The sequence below is a fragment of the Aethalodelphis obliquidens genome, unplaced genomic scaffold (assembly GCF_003676395.1).
Source record: "Aethalodelphis obliquidens isolate GAN/ISIS:26980383/991018 unplaced genomic scaffold, ASM367639v1 scaffold21, whole genome shotgun sequence".
Lineage (NCBI taxonomy): Eukaryota > Metazoa > Chordata > Mammalia > Artiodactyla > Delphinidae > Aethalodelphis > Aethalodelphis obliquidens.
Genome location: NW_020837965.1, coordinates 18705659 through 18725945, shown reverse-complemented (window position 1 = coordinate 18725945; position 20287 = coordinate 18705659). Strand labels below are relative to the sequence as shown.

Genomic DNA, 20287 nt, shown 5'->3' with positions numbered 1-20287 from the left:
CCTCCCAACTAGCACTTCCAGCCTCAAGGACCCTGTCTTCTCCATGGAGTGACCTGTAGGATGGGTCCCTGCTCCCTCACGCACCCCGAACATGTAAGCGTGAGTCATGCCCAATGCTTGGGGTGCAGTGACCACTCAGTAGATGCTTGTGGAATGAATGATGGGTGAACCCTTCAGCTGAGCAGACCCACCCCTGCTCTGCGACCCCTCTGGCTCCAGGCCTCTGCCTCTTTCTGGTCTGAGGAATCCCAGCTTTGTCCACCCCTCCCTCCTGCTGTCACACCTCCAGGGCTGTATCCTTGCCCAGAGGGGACAGATAGGAGACCCCAGCCACCTCTAAGCCAGGCTCTCCAAGGACAAAGTACAAAAGGAAGCCATTTCCCACGTATCCAAAGATTGAAAGCCACTAATCAGGGTGAAGCAAACTTCTGAATAACATCCATCCCTTGAAAATTGATACCTTTAAAACAGTAGAATTGAAAATTCTGGTTCCAGCTATAGTTTTACATGACTGAAAATCAGCAAAGTATCAGTCATGACTGAATCCAATACTTACTGCATGCGTCTTGGGTGTCTGGTGATGGGCTGATAATGTTTCGATGAGAAATAAAGATATACATAATTCACAAATCTTCATATATTTTTCATAATATTTATTATTTTTGCCTCCATTTCAGCAAAATTACGGATTATGTTGTTATAACAATGATTTTCGTATAAACTGGCTTTATTAACAGAAATAGTCTAAAAATGAGTGTGGTACATCTTTTGTAAAACGTGGGCAAACATTTCTGAAACGTCGTCTTGTGATTTAAGCTGCTTCGTAGCTGCCATCTTCACTCTCGGGGGACAGTCTCATGTCTGCCTGGGGATTTCAATGCAGGTCACACCCCAGGACCGGGTTTTAACAGAGGTCCTGATGCCAGCATCTCATAGGGCCAGACTTAGGGACCCTGATGACTTCTCTGCTCTGCACAGCTGCCTTCCAGACCCACTGTGTGCTTATTTACCCTACACGCTGTTGGCCAACGGAGAAGTTTTTAAATTGAATTAGTGGTCAGCATCAAAAATGGGAACATTTTCACTTAAAAACCTGGCTTTTTAGTTTCTCTTCAAATATTGAAAAGCCAGCAACCCTGGGATACCTTTCTGTAAGGTGATACCCAACTGAGGCTGGCAAGAACTTACGCAGAGGCTGTGTATTAGGGGGTCCCCAATAGCCAATCACCCCTTCTAAAATAAAATACCCTCCAGTTTGTGGCTGGACCCATGGTAACCTAAGATAGAAATGATACGTCTCTGCCTCTCTTGCAGCTAGGTGCACCACGTGACTAGGTTCTGGCCAACAGGAGATAAGCTGAAGAGACGTGTGTAACTCATGGGGTGTACCCTTTCCCTTGCTCCCTTCCTGTGGGCTGGAAGGTGGAAGCACTGTGCATGGTCTTCAAGTGTGCAGGTGAGGAAAACACCCTAGGCGTGGCAGACCCACAGTTTACAATAAGCCTGGGTAAAGCAGAGCTACCATGCCAGCTCACTTTTATGTGAGGTCGGAATTTAAATTTTTGTCTCATCTAAGCCACTGTCACGGGCAGGCCAACATTGGATGCCCCCTTTAGATGATACCCAGTTTACCCCAGTCCCCACCACTCCCTATGCCTTCCCAACACCAGCTCAGCTGACATCCACCACTGAACTTGTGCTGTTATTTTTTCCCTAACCCCCGCTAGGTCCACCTATCCCTGTAAGCATTTGAGTTTGGGGTCCTCATTGTCAACCCTGAAAAAAACAAAAGACAAGACACCCATTTTCCAGTACTTTTTACCTCTATTTTTCAGGGGATACCTTCAGTGACTCTGGGGCTCCCCCTTCTGGGAGGCTAACTTTATTGACTTACTGGTGCTTGGTGGGCACCTTCTCACTGGAGATGAGAAAAAAAATCAGTAAGTTTTATCTGTGAGAGTAAATGTAAAATATTAAATGAGGGTTAAATGAGATCATATGTTACAACCTGTTGACTGACACTCAGCCCGGCTCTTTGTGTTGCCTGTTGTTCTCTTACCGCTCCAGGTGGGCACCTGGTGAGCGCCAGGGCGGGATCTGATCTCCGGTGTGTCTGGCCCCAGAGCCTGTGTGGTTCCCTTCTGCACAGCTGGAGAACACGGATGTGAGCCGGCTGATAGCCAAAGTCCCAGTTGCTGTGACTGACGTGGAACACAGCCCACAGACAGTGACAGGCACCCACGGTAAGCCTAGAATGGGCAAAAAGGCTTTATTTAAAATACTTATTTCCCTGCAAAGCACTCATTAATAGGTAACCCTACAGCAAGCTTTGTCTGCAGGCTTCAAAAAGGTATTGCCACGATTATGTTCAGCTCCACACAAGCGCTGAAGGGCCAATGCTGCTCCAGTGCCCTGGTGACCAAACCCACATAACCCCTCCTGGGGTCACAGGGACAGGAGCACTTAGCACCTGTTAGAGAGCAGTCACCCGACCAGAGGCCTCAGCATCCTTGGACCTTGTGAGGAATACCTGACCTCAGGACCTGCGCCAGACTTACTGAATCAAAACCTGCTTTCTAACAGATCCTCAGGGGACGTGTGCACACAAACAAGCTTGAAAATCACCGATTTAGAAAAGGAATGAGAATGGAAAGTCTAGCTTTGAAATAAAACACACCTGAATCCCAGCTTGGCTACTTTCTAGCTGAGTGAGCTGGGGCGTGTCTTTCAAGCTCTGATCCTCAGCTAAGAGAAGGGAGAAATAGTACTAGGCGGAACTATACAAAAGTGCCTTATCTGCAGGTAAAAAAAAGGTCAAATATAATCAATTTCATACGGTTCAGCTTAACAGTTGTTTATATGTTGTGGGAAATAATTTTAAAATGAGATAAAATATATAAAGCCCCTGGTACATAGGAGGTGTGCTCTCGATGATACAGCCTTGACCTCCTTTATTACCCTCACCCCATAGGTTCCCATGAAAACCAGGCAAGGGAGCCAGGGTATATGGAATATCTCATTAAACCCGATTCTGCAACAGAGGCTCCTGGCACGTGGGCCAGTGGTTACTTTCATGGCGGCATGAAACTTGTACAAGAGTGTCTGCCTGCATCACTGCTTCAGAATATTGGGTTGGCCAAAAAGTTCATTCGAGTTTTTCCATAACATCTTACGGGGACGAACCTTTTGGCCAACCCCGATGTTTCCCATTTCACTTCTAGATGAAGCAATGGAATCCCGGATGTCCGCGGATGTCTCCTGGGCCGTATAGAACCACCCAGGGTGCCTCCCTGCTCTGTTCTTCGGAGTCATCCAGTACACCCGAGGGGGCATGACCCCAATAAGTTGACAATCTTCCCCAGGAAAAGTAGGCTTCCTGTTTCTGTGTGGAAAGTCATCAGCAGGAAAAGGTCATTTGAACTCAGCACCTGGACAGGGTGTGCGGTCCACGTCGGGGTGAGGCCTGGGAGTGAGCTGGATGCTGGTGGCGGCAGCAGCCTCTGAACTCTGCTCATCCAGAGCCATCATGGCCTCGTGAGTGGCCCACAAGGAAAACTCTGGAATCATCAATTGACTCCATAGGAGGAATCCAGCAGGCCTTTATTTCTAGAGAGTTCCTGGAAGGCTTCCTGGAGGAGGTGGCTCCTGAGCTGAGACTGGAAGATGGATCAGCAGAGAGCCAAGAAAAAGATTTCAGCCCAGAGAAGAGTATGGTCAAAGTCGTGGAGGCAGAGTGAGCTGGCACCCCACAGCCTGTTGCTCACATGTGCAGCTCTTGGAGCTTGAGGGGTGCATGTGTGTGTCTTGTGAGGAGGTGAACTGTGGGCTGCTCACCAAGCTGGTTGGGGGTCAAAACTCCAGCCTCACTCACAGCCCCACAATCACCTGAAATTGAAATCTTCGTCTGAACCTTGGAGGAGCTGGGGACACTCAGAAAGTCTGTAGGACCCTTTGCACAGAAGCTCATCTCTGCCGGGAGGATTGTGACAGGCTGGCCTCCTGGGATGACACAGACTGCTCTGAAGCTCCCTTGGCCCATCACCCATAGTGAGGAAAACAACTGACCCCTCAGTGCAGGTTGTGTGGGAATCCATGTGTGGAGGAGAAAGAGCTGTGAGCATGGGAGGCTCCCTGAGACCGGGGCTGGGGTCCTGGGCTGAGTCTCGGGTGTTTGCAGCCTTTGCCCTCCTGACCCCTCAAGGTTGCCATAAAACTGAAACCTAATGATGCAGATGGACGTTCTTTAAACCAGGGAAGCACTGACCTCACTGGAGCACTGCTCCAGCCTCTCCTGGTGTCATTCTCTCCTCTGGGACACCTCCTGCTGCAGTTGTGTCCGTCACAGGAGTGCAGCTCAGGTCATTGATCTTGCCTCCTAGGAGCTTGGCTAATGACTCTTTCAAATATCGTGATGGCTTATTCATTTTGGCTGGAGTGGTTTTTAAATGGTAGATACAAATCAATAGAACTTTCTACTTTAATGCAGCATAAACAGAAAAATTAATATGTACTCAACAGAAAGAGTGTTTACAAAACTTTTGTAACTCAAAAGCCTTGTCCTTCCTGAGCTGGCTTGGTGGCGGAGAGGGCACGAAGGTGGCCTCCAGTCTGAGTGCAGAAACAGAGATTTCATGGTTAATGGGTGCGAGCCAGACTTCACTTTCTCCCAGCTTTGCTTTTTACGACTATAGTTTTAATCTGCACATCCACTGCCTGGACATAAACACCCACACTCTCACTTTTCCGTGACTTCTCAGGATCGTCATTTCTTTCTCTTAATGTTCATTAATGAGAGGGTACAACAGGGGCTATGATGAGATGCATGGTTTCATTCATTCATTCATTCATCCCACTTCATGTCAAGGATGCATTAAGTACTGGGGAATAAAGCACAGTCCTGCCCTCAAGGATGTTTTTTGCTTTTCATCTTATTATTATGGAAGAATTCAAAGATATACAAAATGGGTAGGATGGCATAGTGAACCCCACATACATATAATCTACTTCAGTCATTATCAACATGGGGCCAACATCATTTCCCCCTACCTCCCAAACCGTTTCCCCCTTGGGTTGTTTTGAAGCAAATCCTACACAGAGTTTTATTTAAACTATAAGAATTTAAAAGAATGTATACCCACAGTAGCATATCACACTGTAAAAAATAATTCCTTAATAACATCAAATATCAAGTCATTGCTTCCCTAACTGGTTCCCAAACTTTGTTTACAGTTGGTTATTTTGAATTAGGATCCAGACACTGTCTACACAGGGCGTTTAGTTACCGTATCTCTAAGTCTCCCTCACTATCTATTGAGGTGAAATTTACATAACATAAAATAAGCATTTTAAAGTGTAAAATTCAGTGGCAGTTAGTACATTCACCATGCTATGCAACCACCACTTCTTCTTAGAGTCTAACTCTTTGAATCACCCCCAAAGGCGACCCTATACCCATTAAGCTGTCACTCCCTGTTACCCCCTTTCCCCATCACCTGGCAACTACTAATATGCTTTGTGTCTCTGGATTTAACGTCTGGGCATTTTATATAAATGGAATCATACAATACGTGATTTTTGGTGACCAGCTTCTTTCACTCAGCTGATGTCTTCAAGGTTCATCCACGTTGTATGTGTCAGTTCTTCATTCCTTTTTATGGCTGAATAGTATTCCATTGTCTGAAGGTACCATACTGTGTTTATCCATTGGTCATTTGATGGACATCTGCCTGCTTCCATTTTGGGGAGTATTATGAATGTGTTACTGTAAACATGCATGCACAGGTCTGTGTGTGCATGTACGTTTTCATTTTCCTCATGTGTACACCTAGGAATGGAATTGCTGGGTCATGTGGTAACTCTACCTTTAGCTCTTTGAGGAACAGCCAAACCAATTTCCACAGCAGCTGCATCATTTTACATTTTCACCAGCTATGTATGAGGGGTCCAATTTCTCCATATGCTTGACAGCACTTGTTATTTATTTTCCATCATCATCATCATCATTATTATTATGTCGTCCTAGTAGATGTCAGGTTAGGGTTTTGATTTGCATTTCCCTAAGGATGAATGATGGTGAGCCTTTGTTCAGTGTTTATTGGACATTTGTGTATCTTCTTTGGAAAAATGTCTATTCAAGATCTTTGTCTAGTTTTTCATTGGATTGTTTGTCTTTTAATTATTGAGTTGTATATATTCTTTAAATATTCTAGATACAATTTCCTCATCAGATACATGACTCGGAAATATTTACTTTCATTCTGCAGATTGTGTTTTTGCAATCTTGATAGTGTCTTTTGACACATGAAAAGTTCTAATTTTGATGAAGTCCAATGTACCTCCTTTTTTTGTTGTTGCTCATGCTTTTGGTGTCAGATCTATAAATCCATTGCCAAATCTAAGGTCATGAAGATTTAGTCCTTTGTTTTCTTCTAGGAGTTTTTTTGGGTTTAGGTGTTACAATTAGGTCTTTGATCCATTCTGAGTTAATTTTTATATATGGTGTGAGGTAGAGGCCCAGCCTGACCCACTCTGTTATCAAAAAATATATCACAATATATTTTAATTGCAAGCTACTCATCTGTGTCCATTATTACACTCAAAGCTCCTTGAGAGCTGGGACTCTGACACTTTTGTACACCATTGTATTCTCAATAAGATTGTAGTGATTAACAGATAGTAGGTACTCAATAAATAGTGGATAAATGGATGAATAAATGAATGAATTGCTATGATTTTTGTTACAGAATGTGATCACTGATATGGTTAGGGTAGACTACTAACTTTCTATTTGTTTCCTATTTGACCCATCTGTGTTTTTAATTTTTTCTCTTGCCATATTTTTGGGTTATTTGAGGAGCTTTTATGTTTTTGTTTTACTCAACTGTTGGCTTATAAGCTATACTTCTTTGTTTTACATGTTTTTCAGTAGATTAAAAATTTACAATAAATCTTTAACTTATCAATGTATACCTTCAAATAACATTATGCCTCTTCTAGTAAAATGTAAGAATCTTACATCAATATTCTTGATTTTTCCCCTTTTGTACTTTGTGCTATTGTTGTCTTATCTTTAATTTACGTATGTTATAAACTCCACAATACATTGCAAATATTTTTTTTCTTGCTATAAACAGTCAATATCCATCAAAGAGTTTCAAAATAAGGAAAAAAATCTACTTTTTCTATTTTTGCTACTCTTCATTCCTGTGTTTAGGTACCATTTTCTATCTGTGTATTTTCCTTCTATCCCAAGAACTTTCTTTTCCATTTTTTTGTGATGAGTTGTCTAATCTTTGGTTTGTCTAAAAAAATCTACATTTAGCCTTCAATTTTGACGAATATTTTTGCTGAGTATAGAATGTAGTGTTATAAAACAATCATTTCTTGTTATTCATTCTCACAATTCTGGTGTTTGACTCTGACTAGGCTCAATGAGGTCATTTTCACTCTGGGTGTCTCCTTGTCTCCTGTGGTTACTCTCAGACAATGGCTGGACTGAAACCATTTAAGTCTTCCTCCCTCATATGTCTGGTGGTTCATGCTGGCTGTAAGCAAAGACCTCAGCCGGAGCTGTGGTCAGGACAACTACATGAATCCTTTCCATGTGGCTTGGCCTTCCTCACAGTACTGTGTAGACTCAGAAGTCACAGGGCGTCACTTGTCCTCCTCTCCCATACTAGTTGATGCGGTCATAAAAGCCCACCTGGGGAGTCCCAAGGTCACATTGTGGGATGGCAAATATGGTTTTGGTTCTCTTTGGAAAATTTATTCTCCCATGTGTTCCTTCATCATAATTTAGATTTACGATGCATTGCTTTCTTGTTTACTCCTTTTTCTTTTCCATATATTTCTGACTTTAACTAAAATTCTATTATTTTCTTTTTTGCCATCTATCCATTTGGAGGGTCAAATACACTTATACCTTTTAATATTTACCTTCCTTTTATCACTGGTCATAATTGGATGTATGTTTCAACTATCCTTGGAAATTAGATATCAGCTCTTTATTCCAATCAAAACATACTCTTTTTTCCCACCAAATGTAATATTAACCTCCCCCAAATCCTGTGGCTATCTCCCATCCTAATAAGATGAGACTGTCCAAAATACTTACCCTACTCACCTCTCTCTCTCTGTCTGTCTCTCTCTGTCTCTGTCTCTCTCTCTCTCATTCTCCCTGCTCCTCCATTTATGAAGCATTTGAGAGCTCTTTATTTCGTTTTTTTCTTTGTTGTCCATTGATGTAAGCTGAAAAATGACTCCCTAATATATCCATGTCTGAACACGTGAAACTTGTGAATGTTACCTTTATGCCCACAAAACTGATGCTGGGGGTGGGGGTAGGATTATGGCAGATGTGATTAACGGAAGGATCATGAGATGGGAAATGGGGAGGTTGTCCTGGATTATCCCTGTGAACCCTATGTGCCATCGCAAGATTGGTAGAGAGAGCTTTGACACAGACAGAAGAAGAAAAATCAATATGACGATGGAGGAAGAGATTGGAGAGATGCACCCATAAGCCAAAGGGTGTGGTCAGCCAGCAGCATCTGGAAGAGGTAAGGAGTGGAATCTGCCCTAGGCTGTGTTTTAAGTTGCCAGGTATGTGGTAATTTGTATAAGCAGCCATAGGAAATAACACACCTGTCAACCTCTAGGTTTTGTTAGGTCTGATGGTGAAGGAGCAGCCCTACCTCTCCCTACACTGGTTGTGTTGAGCACCGCCTTTCGGAGGTTCCTGGGACAGATCTTAGTTCTGTGTTCCCCTTGGTCTTTCTCAGCCCCAGAGACAGACAGTCTCAGCCTGGCTAGTCAGAAAGTCAAAGTCAGGGACTTCCCTCGTGGCGCAATGGGTAAGAATCCGCCTGCCAATGCAGGGGACACAGGTTTGAGCCCTGGTCCAGGAAGATCCCACATGCCACGGAGCAACTAAGCCCGTGCGCCACAGCTACTGAGCCCATGTATCACAGCTACTGAAGCCCACACACCTACAGCCCATGCTCCACAACAAGAAAAGCCACCGCAATGAGAAGCCCTCGCACCACAAGGAAGAGTAGCCCCCGCTCGTCGCAACTAGAGGAAGCCCACGTGTAGCAACGAAGACCTGATGCAGCCAAAAATAAATTAAAAGATTAAAAAATTAATAATAAAAAAAGTCAAAGTCAGCCCTCCCTCCAGGGATCTCTGTGGGCCAAGCTCTTCCCAAGATCCCCTATGTCCCAGCTTCTCCCAGGACACTTGGACTCTGGTCTCCAGGTATTTGTCCACCCATGAGACAGGAAAACTCACACTGGTTGTTCCTGCAGGTCCCCTACAGCTCAAGGCTCCATCAATGTGCAATACCAACTTGATTAATACCCATGATTAATATCTTCCTTCCCCATCCTATCAACCATTTTTTCTCTCTCTAGGTTATCAGCCTTTAAAAATGATCATTTCACTCAACATTAACAAAAAAAATGTATCTCTCACTCAGTGGTGACTGATGGGGACAGAGCACGCTTTCAGCTAGGACCCCACCCCACCTAAAGGACACAGGCTTCCTGTGCAGATCCACAGACAATCAATGCCTTAAAAAAGCCATGGCCCCAACACTTGTGCAAGAATTATACTCCCAAGACTATAATTTTCTTTCATATGCTCAAGCATGGAAAAGTCTTCCTATTTTTTTTTAGGAAAGAGCAGGAAGGGTAGAGAGAGCCTGATTTTGGCTCTGGGTTGTTTTATTTTTCCAAGCTCTACCAGCTCTACCATTTAACAGGTGCGGGTCCTTGTGCAAGCCATGAGATTAGATGTTGGAATTTTTCCTTCTTCCTAAACCACTTTCCTGGAGGTTAGCGCAGACCAAGACCTAATAATCAAAATAATCAACATAATCAGAAGCATAGCTACACAAAGAGGCAGTCAGTTGTAGCAAAGTCAGACAGAAACTATCTACTAGATGTTCTGCTTGTGGAACATGCAGCAATGACCTGGTTCCACCCAGGGAGCCCCACCTGGAGCCTGGTGGGACTGAATGGATGATTGACAATCTGGCAACCTGACCAGGAGCTAGGAGAAGGGGACTGGGGGAAATGAAAGAAGCAGAGGGTTTTTCAGGACCAAGAGGCCATAGAAGCAAGAGAGAGATGGAGAGAAGAAGGGAGAGAAAAACGAGAAGGTTCCAGTGGGGAAGGGCTTCCCTGCAACTGCAAGGAGGGTGGGATGGTATGGTGAGGTGGGAGGGAGGCAAAGAATTTCACCCAAACCCCAGACCTCTATGGGCCATTTGTGGCTGGAAGCTGTGATGTGAGCCTGAACTAAAGGAGGGAAATGCTTCTTCACGTTTATGAATTCCATGTGCATCTGGTCACTTCCCAGTAAAACCAGGTCCCTAGCCAAATATGCCCACAGATTGTTTCTGTGTATCTCACAGGCTAAGAATTATATTTTAATATATTATATATAATATTATGAAAATATTTAAAAATTATATTTAACTTCCATTTGTAAAAGTTTGCTAAAAAAAAGGAAAAGAGAAGGAGACAAGGGAGGGGAAGGGAGGAGGTGACCAAATGTGTCTCTCAAAATGTAAAATAGTCACTCTCTGGCCTTTTACAGAAAACATTTGCAGACCACTGGATTACTGACCCCAAACTTCCATTAAGGGGAATGTTCTAGAACTAGAGAGATGACTCACCTTGACAGTAGGAGCTTTACCTGTTTCATTCCCTGCTGGATGTCCAGCTTCTAGGTTAAAACCTGGCTCATGAAATCACTTGTCTAATGTGTCATTTAAAGCTTGTGTTTCCTTATTTATTTTCATTTTCGATGATATGTCCACTGGTGAAAGTGGGGCGTTAAAGTCCCCTACTATTATTGTGTTACTGCCAATTTCCCCTTTTATGGCTGTTAGCATTTGCCTTATGTATTGAGGTGCTCCTATGTTGGGTGCATAAATATTTACAATTGTTATATCTTCTTCTTGGATTGATCCCTTGATCATTATGTAGTGTCCTTCTTTGTTTCTTATAATAGTCTTTATTTTAAAGTCTATTTTGTCTGATATGAGACTTGCTACTACAATTTTCTTTTGATTTCCATTTGCATGGAATATCTTTTTCCATCCCCTCACTTTCAGTCTGTATGTGTCCCTAGGTCTGAAGTGGGTCTCCTGTAGACAGCATATATACAGGTCTTGTTTTTGTATCTATTCAGCCAGTCTATGTCTTTTGGTTGGAGCATTTAATCCATTTACATTTAAGGTAATTATCAATATGTATGTTCCTATTAACATTTTCTTAATTGTTTTGGGTTTGTTTTTGTAGGTCTTTTCCTTCTCTTGTGTTTCCCACTTAGAGAAGTTCCTTTAGCATTTGTTGTAAAGATGTTTTGGTGGTGCTGAATTCTCTTAACTTTTGCTTGTCTGTAAAGGTTTTAATTTCTCTGTCAAATCTGAATGAGATCTTGCTGGGTAGAGTAATCTTGTTTGTAGGTTTTTCCCTTCCATCACTTTAAATATGTCCTGCCACTCCCTTCTGGCTTGCAGAGTTTCTGCTGAAAGATCAGCTGTTAACCTTATGGGGATTCCCTTGTATGTTATTTGTTGCTTTTCCCTTGCCGCTTTTACTATGTTTTCTTTGTATTTAATTTTTGATAGTTTTATTAGTATGTGTCTCGGCATATTTCTCTTTGGGTTTATCCTGCATGGGACTCTCTGTGTTTCCTGGACTTGATTGACTATTTCCTTTCCCATGTTTGGGAAGTTTTCAACTATAATCTCTTCAAATATTTTCTCAGTCCCTTTGTTTTTCTCTTCTTCTTCTGGTACTCCTATAATTCAAATGGTGGTGCATTTAATGTTGTCCTAGAGGTTTCTGAGCCTGTCTTCAATTCTTTTCATTCTTTTTTCTTTATTCTGCTCTGTGGTAGTTATTTCTATTATTTTATCTTCCAGATCACTTATCTGTTCTTCTGCCTCAGTTATTCTGCTATTGATTCCTTCTGGAGAATTTTTAATTTCATTTATTGTGTTGTTCATCATTGCTTGTTTGCTCTTTAGTTCTTCTAGGTCCTTGTTAAACGTTTCTTGTATTTTCCTCATTCTATCTCCGAGATTTTGGATCATCTTTACTAACATTATTCTGAATTCTTTTTCAGGTAGACTGCCTATTTCCTCTTCATTTGTTCGGTCTGGGGTTTTTTCACCTTGCTCCTTCATCTGCTGCATATTTCTCTGTCTTCTCTTTTTGTTTAACTTACTGTGTTTGGGGTCTCCTTTTTGCAGGCTGCACGTTCGTAGTTCCCATTATTTTTGGTGTCTGCCCACAGTGGGTGAGGTTGGTTCAGTGGCTTGTGTAGGCTTCCTGTTGGAGGGAACTGATGCCTATGTTCTGGTGGGTGGGGTTGGATCTTGTCCTTCTGGTGTGCAGGGCCACACCCGGTGGTGTGTTTTGGGGTCTCTGTGAACTTAGTATGACTTTAGGCAGCCTCTCTGCTAATGGGTGGGGCTGTGTTCCTGTCTTGCTAGTTGTTTGGCATAGGGTGTCCAGCACTGTAGCTTGCTGGCTGTTGGGTGGAGCTGGGCCTTAGTGTTGAGACGGAGATCTCCGGGAGAGCTCTCACCAATTGATATTATGCGGGGCCGGGAAGTCTCTGGTGGTCCAATGTCCTGAACTCAGCTCTTCCACCTCGGAGGCTCGGGGCTGACACCTGGGCGGGGCACCCAAACCCTCACAGCTGCATGGCTCAGAAGAAAAGGAAGAAAAAACAAAATAAGAGCAGATAGAACCCCAAACCAAATGGTAAAAGCAAAACTAAACAGACAAAATTATACAAATAAACATACACATACACACTTACAGAAAGAAAAAACAAACAAAAAATAAACAAGAAAAAACTAACAACAAAGAAACAAAACCAGACAGAACCCTCGGAGAAACGGTAAAAGTAAACCTAATCAGACAAAATCACACAAAGAAACATACACACACACACTCACAAAGAGGGAAAAAAGGAAAAAAAATTTAAAAAAAGGAAGAGAGCAACCAAACCAATAAACAAGTCCACCAATGATAACAAGCACTAAAAACTAAACTAAGATAGGACTTCCCTGGTGGCACAGTGGTTAAGAATCCACCTGCCAATGCAGGAGACACGGGTTCAGGCCCTGCTCTGGGAAGACCCCACATGCCACAGAGCAACTAAGCTCACGTGCCACAACTACTGAGACTGTGCTCTAGAGCCCATGAGCCACAACTACTGAGCCTGTGAGCCACAACTACTGAAGCCCACATGCCTAGAGCCCATGCTGCACAACAAGAGAAGCCACCGCAATGAGAAGCCTGAGCACCGCAATGAAGAGTAGCCCCCCTCGCCGCAACTAGAGAAAGCCTGTGCGCAGCAATGAGGACCCAACACAGCCAAAAATAAATAAATAAATAAAAATTAAAAAGATAAAAACAAAACAAAACAAAAAAACTAAGCTAAGATAAACATAAAACCAAAAATAAATCAGATGCAGAAAGCAAACCCCATATCTACAGTTGCTCCCAAAGTCCACCACCTCAATTTTAGGAACATTTGTTGTCTATTCAGGTATCCCACAGATGCAAGGTTTATCAAGTTGATTGTGGGGATTTAATCCGCTGCTCCTGGGGCTGCTGGGAGAGATTTCCCTTCCTCTTCTTTGTTCGCACAGCTCCTGGCGTTCAGGTTTGGTTTTGCCACCGCCTCTGTGTGTAGGCCACCCTCAGGTGTCTGTTCCCCACCTAGACAGGAGGTGGTTGAAGCAGCAGCTGATTAGGGCTCCCTTGCTCACTCAGGCTATGGAGAGGGAGGGATATGGTAGTCATAATTGGAATACGGGATGAGCCTGTGGCGTCAGAGGCCAGCGTGACATTGCAGCAGCCTGAGGTGTGCCATGTGTTCTCCCAGGAATGTTGTCCCTGGGTCTCAGGCACCTGGCAGTAGCTGGCTCCCAGGGGGCGTACGGATAGTGACCTGAGCTTGCACACAGGATTCTTGGTGGCAGTGGTGGCAGTGTTAGCAGTTCATGCCTGTCTCTGGGGTCAGAGCTGATAGCCATGGCTTGCGCCTATCTCTGGAGTTTGCTTAGGTGGGGCTCTGCTGTCTGTGGGCACATAGAGCAGGAATCCCGTCTCCTCACGCACCCCAAAACAATGGTCTCTTGCCTCTTAGGCAAGTCCAGACTTTTTCCTGGACCCCCTCCTGGCTAGCTGTGGTGCACTAGCCCCCTTCAGGCTGTGTTCACGCAGCCAACCTCAGTCCTCTCCCGGGAATCTGACCTCCGAAGCCTGAGCCCCAGCTCCCAGCCCCGCCCACCCCAGTGGGTGAGCAGACAAGCCTCTCGGGCTGGTGAGTGCTGGTCGGCACCAGTCCTCTGTGTGGGAATCTCTCCGCTTTGCCCTCCGCACTCCTGTGGCTGTGCTCTCCTCCAAGGCTCCAAAGCTTCCCCCCACCACCACCTGCAGTCTCTGCCTGTGAAGGGGCTTCTAGTGTGTGGAAACCTTTCCTCCTTCACAGCTCCCTCCCACTGGTGTAGGCCAGTCCCCATTCTTTTGTCTCTGTGTTTTCTTTTTTCTTTTGCCCTACACAGATACGAGGGGGAGTTTCTTGCCTTTTGGGAAGTCTGAGGTCTTCTGCCAGCGTTCAGTAGGTGTTCTGTAGGAGATATTCCACGTGTAGATGTATTTCTGATGTATTTGTGGGGAGGAAGGTGATCTCCATGTCTTACTCCTCCGCTGCTTTGAAGCTCTCTCCCACTTAGTCTATTTAGACATGGCTTCCTTTCTCAAGAAAGGGGGAGTGTATCAACATGCAAGTCAAGCTATATACCTATGATTGAGCTGTATTGCATTTTAAACTTATCTGAGTTTGTGTTTGGAGATTCCTATCGTATACACACACTTGCAAACAAACATAACTGGGAAATGTTGTTATCTGCTTTTAGAGATAAGGAGATGACAGTTGAGGGATTTCCACTAAATGTCTTGAGGTCACACAGCTGGTGAGTAGACCTTCAGGATTCAGGTTTATCTCATGCCAAAGCCATACCCTCACCACTAACACAGTGGTCTCCAGTGGATTTGGTGGAATCCCTAGGGGTCACAGAGGTTTGCCATGGTTTGTCACGGATGGTTGGTTGTGAGTACAAGGCATGAAGGGACGGGTTTTTCCCCATGAGCCAAAGAAAGGCCTGGGATTAGTTCAAAGAGAATGTAAGGAGACCTCAAACTCAAGGATGAAGGACAACCAGCTCTTAAGGTGAACCAAGAGTGAAGGGGTAACCCAGGACAAAGGCCCAGACACAGCAGGACTGCAAAGACAGGTGATGCCAGAGACAAGATGCCCCAGATATTTGTGCTTTGACGCTCGTGATTTTGACATTCTCAGGGAGCCCTCGGGCTAACACCGGGACTCTGGGAATGGGGGAGTGTCTCAACATGCCAGTCGAGCTATATACATATAAGGTGTTTTGCATTTTAAAGATATCTGAGTTTGTGTTTGGAGATCCCTATCATATACACACACTCGCAAACAAACATAAGAAAAATGACATAAAAGAAACAGAAGATAATGTTCGCTAGGGATGTCCCAGAGTGATACAATTCTGGGGAATATTTTCAAATATTCTTCTTTCCATTTTCTGGGTTTTTACATGGTCCTCAATGAGTAAATCACAGAAAGGGGGAAAAACTAAGAAGAGTTGATGTTTTTTCTAAAAAAGAACAATAGTCATGAGGATTTTCCAAAGTCCCTTTTTCCATATTCTGAGCTTTCACACATTCCTCAATGAGTTTTATTAAACAGGAGAAAACATTCTCAAGGGAAATTTTTTTTGTTTATTTTTAGGTTAGGTTTTTTTTTTTTTTAAGGGACCAAAAGCAGTTTCTGTAACTAGGTTGTTCAAATAGATCTAATAAATCTTGTTATCAGAAATGATCATCTGCCCATTTCCAGTCTGAGGAGAGAACACTGTGCTGTCCCCGCAGACATTGCGCAAGCAGGGGAGGAGATCTTTGCGGGATAAATAGACAGCAGCACCCATGAGGATCCAGCAGCCCGGGCAGGCGGCGGCTCTGGATCCACTCCCCACGTCCCGCTCTCCCAGCCGGTTAATCCGTGACGCTCCCACATTTGGAGAAACCTTTCTTAGGGTGGTTCTAGTACTCTGCATGGGGCCTGTGGAACATGAGGCAGGAGGGAGGCGGGAGGACCTGTGTCACGATGCTGGGAGGGTTCTGCGCCCTCTGAAGACCAGTCTTCTCTCTGGGTCTCAGTTTTGATTCTGCAAAGGGAGGGACATGCCACCAGGGCTTCTGGGGTCATTTCTGCCTTTGACTCTGGGGGATTCTTTTCTTTTCTTTAATATTTATTTATTTATTGGCTGCACTTGGTCTTAGTTGGGGCACTCGGGATCTTCGTGGCAGCTTGCAGGACCTTTAGTTGCAGCATGAGGGCTCTTAGTTGCAGCATGCAGGATCTAGTTTTCTGAACGGGGATCGAACCCCAGCCCCCTGCGTTGGGAGCACAGAGTCTTAAACACTGGACCACCAGGCAAGTTGCTCTGTGGGATTCTGATTCGAGCCAGCTGTGCACCCCATATAGCTGTGCATCCACCGCCAGGGTCAGAACTCCCACCAGGGCCATGAGGCGCGTCTCCTTGTCCGGCACAGGGTGCTGCTCTCAACAGGGCCGGGCGGACAGAATTAGTGCCCTGGGTCCCTCTGGGCAGAGGCTACAAGGTCTCCAGGGGGGTTTCCTGGGCTACACTGTCCCTGAAGGGCCCCACAGCCAAACAGACAGGAGGTGAGTCTGTCCAGCACTGGAAAGACAGATTGCTCAGAAACAGAGCCCTCCAACCAGGCCAAATACACAGGTACTATTCCTCCAGAAATAATTTTGGGGATAATGTTTGACTCTTTTTTGAAAGAAACGGTTGCATCAGCACTGAGGAAACTGACATTTGGGACAATTGATCACCTCTGTCCCCCGGCTTGTCCGAAGGCCTCTCCACCGGCCTCTGGATGAGACTCAGCTCAGCTCCCGCCCCTCCACCCCTCCCACCTCTCTTCTCCCTCCTCTGCCCCTTTTCTCTCTCTCTTCCCTTCTCCTCCCCTCCCCCACACCACCCCAGAAGCCCTTTCTCCTCTGAACTCTGAGATGACGGGGCAGAGGCTGGAGGTAAACAGTCCTGTTTGCTGAGGTCACCAGCTTAGACCTCAGTCTCTCCTGGAGGCTTCCAGGCAGTAGCTCTGTCTCCTGTCCCCACGGATCACAGCTCTGGCTCGTAAGGTCCTAAAGAGGGTGGCATGTGGAGGTGACACCGTTGGAACTCTTCTTATGAGCCCAGCACCTTCAAACTTCATGTCACCTGAGCCATTCAACGTGGACAGAGATGGGACCTGAGGCTCAGTCACTTGCTTGTCACACACAGCACTCACAAGTGGCCAAAATGAAATCCTTGCCCAGGACTCGGAGACTCTGAGCCCACCCGGCTTTCTCCCCACTGAGGCTTTTCCAAGCTTACGGTGGAATCAACCACCATGTGTCCACCTGCCAGGGGCTGAAAAGAACACTCTACCCTCCTTTGATCTTTACAGCAACACTGATCAGGGCCACCTAGGCTCCAGCGCTGGCCCCGCTGCTTGTGGGGGCCTCTCTCACTGAACCCTCACTGCAACCCGGCACCACGATGTGAGTGCCTCCCTAAGGCTACACGCTTGTCATCAAGAGGCCAGGAGAGGTGCTGTGTCCTCTGACTCAGTCCAGGGCTCCGTCCTGGGGGGCAGACAGGGGACATAGTGGAAACGGAGCCCCTGCTGCCTAGTCCCCTCTGACGGTGGCTGCTCTCCCAGCAGGAGGGGGATGGGTTCTCACTGGAAAGCACCTCACACCCATCACCAGCTCCCTCCTGGAGCCAGGCAACCCAGGCTTCTCGCCCTTGCTCCTCTACTTCCTTGCTGGGTGACCTTGGAAAAGCCCCTTTCCGTCTCTGGGCCCAGTTTCTCCATTGGGGAAATCGGTAACAATTACAAGACTTGCTTCAAAGGGTGAGAGGGAGCCCAAAGCCTCCTCATGTATGTTGGGAGCCCAGGAGGGTGCCTAGAACTGGGAGGCCACAAAGCAGCAGAGGCAGAGAGAACAGAGACCACGTGGGGACACTGGGTGGCGGTTGGGACATCATCTGACACACCGAGACTTAAAGGAGCTTTGCTTTTCAGAGATGAGGGCAGAGGGAATGTCCCCCCTCCTGGCTCTGGGGCTCCTGGTGGCTGGGCTCTGCTCCAGTGTCCACTGCCTCCCAGGGGGTGGGCTTGACCCGGAGGATGTGACCCCAGAGGACCAACACAAAGGGGCGCCTGTGGACGACCACACTTTCGTCTCCAGCAACACCGACTTTGCCTTCAGCCTCTACAAGCAGTTGGCTTTGAAGACCTCCAATGAGAACGTCATCTTCTCCCCACTGAGCGTCTCCATGGCCTTGGCCTTCCTGTCCCTGGAGGCCCGCGGACCCACCCTGACGGAGACCTTGGAAGGCCTCAAGTTCAACCTCACAGAGACCCCGAGACAGAAATCCACCAGGGCTTCCAGCACCTCCTGCAGACGCTCGGCCGACCCAGCGACCAGCTGCAGCTGAGCGTGGGCAACGCCATGTTCGTCAGGGAGCAGCTGAAGCTTCTGGACAAGTTCAGGGAAGATGCCCGGGCGCTGTGTGCCTCCGAGGCCTTCTCCACCGACTTCCGGGATTCCGACACTGCCAAGAAGCTCATCAATGACTATGTGAGGAATAAAACGCAGGGGAAAATTGTGGAGTTGTTCAAGCACCTTGACAAGCTCACAGAGATGATGCTGGTGAATTACATCTTCTCTAAAGGTGGGTGGCCAGATTGGGGTTTGGGAAGATAAACGAAATTAGTTCTGAGGCTCCAGGACTATATCTCTCCTGGCTCAGCCACCTGTGTTGTTAGCAAACCATTGCAGAAGGGGCTCCCCATGGCTTAAGCGAGCCTAGGCACCAAGGCCCCGCCCCGACCATAGGCTTCGTCTACTTTAGCTTTATCCAAATTCTACTTCACTTTACAGGACATAAGTGCAGAGGAGCCGCTACTTTGTGTGAGGCAGAGAGAGATTTTTTTCTGACTTCAACCTGCCTGGCTGCCAAAAGAAGAAGCTGTTCTTTCAGCTCTCTCCGGGGGGGCCGGGAACTCCAGGTTCCTGCCTGTTGAGATGCTTTCGGACACGCTCAGGAAGGCCTCTGCTGTGCACACTGTGGGCTGTGTCTGACCTGGGCTCCCTCTAAAGGTCTTGGTCTCCGGGGCTTAAGGTGGGGCTGGCAGTCATCTTCACGGTGTGACAGCCTCTGAGCAGCCTGGACACCCCAAGGCTCTACAGTTGTGTGCTTCTATCATCTTGAGGGTGGGAATGGAAAGGCCACCATCTGGGGAAAGTCGCGGGAAGACAATATCCAGGGCAGTGTATTTTCCCAGATTCTAGTTGGACCGGTGCCCAGTCCCATTGATAGAAACTCGATATTGCAAACCTCAGCCTGGAAATTCATAAGGGTCAGAGTGAAGGCAGATAGATTTCATATATGGAGCCAGGAGTGCAATAGAGACCCAGAATAGATAAGGACAGGAAAAACTATCATCGAATCTGGGCGTGGTCAGGTGCCTAAGAGACACTAGCTGTGGGGAAACACGTTAGCCCTGTGCCGGGGCCCCTGGCAGAGCCCAGGGCTACCCTTCCTGGGTCTGTGTTTTCGGCTATAAATGAAGGCACAGAATTGCATTTCTTTGGAAAAAGAATCCAGGCCAGGCCTGCTACAATTGTTCTTCGAGTCTCCTGTGATTTCCTCTCCTATAACCCTGCACTGTCCTAGGACTTTCTCCTCCCAGATCTCCCCACCAGGGGCACCCCAGCCAGCCTGGCGTTCTCTCTGCTCCTGCCTCTAACTCTGGGGACACAGGCAGGGCTGGAAACAAAGCAGGAAGCGGGGGTGGATACACACTCCATGAAGCCCCAGGGCCCTAATCTCCCCAAGAAGCCCCCATCACTGAATGCTCCATCCTGCGGGGAGACCCCAGCCCTCTCCTCTGCTGACCCCGCCCTGCCCTCCTGGTACCCATGTGGCTCCTGCTTCAGCCTGGCTCACAAGGCTGAGAGGACATGTGTCCTCCCTGCAAAGCCAGTCACTAACCACTGGTCACTAACACTGTTCCCTTTAAGGACCAGGAGCTCCCATTTCTCCCCAGTCCCAGCCTCACCCCATCTCTCCCTTGCCCTG

At 46.4% G+C, this 20287-nt stretch overlaps 1 protein-coding gene across 1 annotated transcript in view; it reads left to right on the top strand.

The window, feature by feature from the left end:
• Window positions 1–1437: 1437 nt before the first annotated feature.
• SERPINA3 (serpin family A member 3) overlaps window positions 1438–20287 on the top strand; it is a 133084-nt gene continuing 114234 nt past the window's right edge. Inside the window, 4 exon segments of the mRNA XM_027120867.1 lie at window positions 1438–1456; window positions 2124–2243; window positions 18225–18563; window positions 18566–18877. Coding sequence (XP_026976668.1) covers window positions 1438–1456; window positions 2124–2243; window positions 18225–18563; window positions 18566–18877 — 790 coding nt within the window.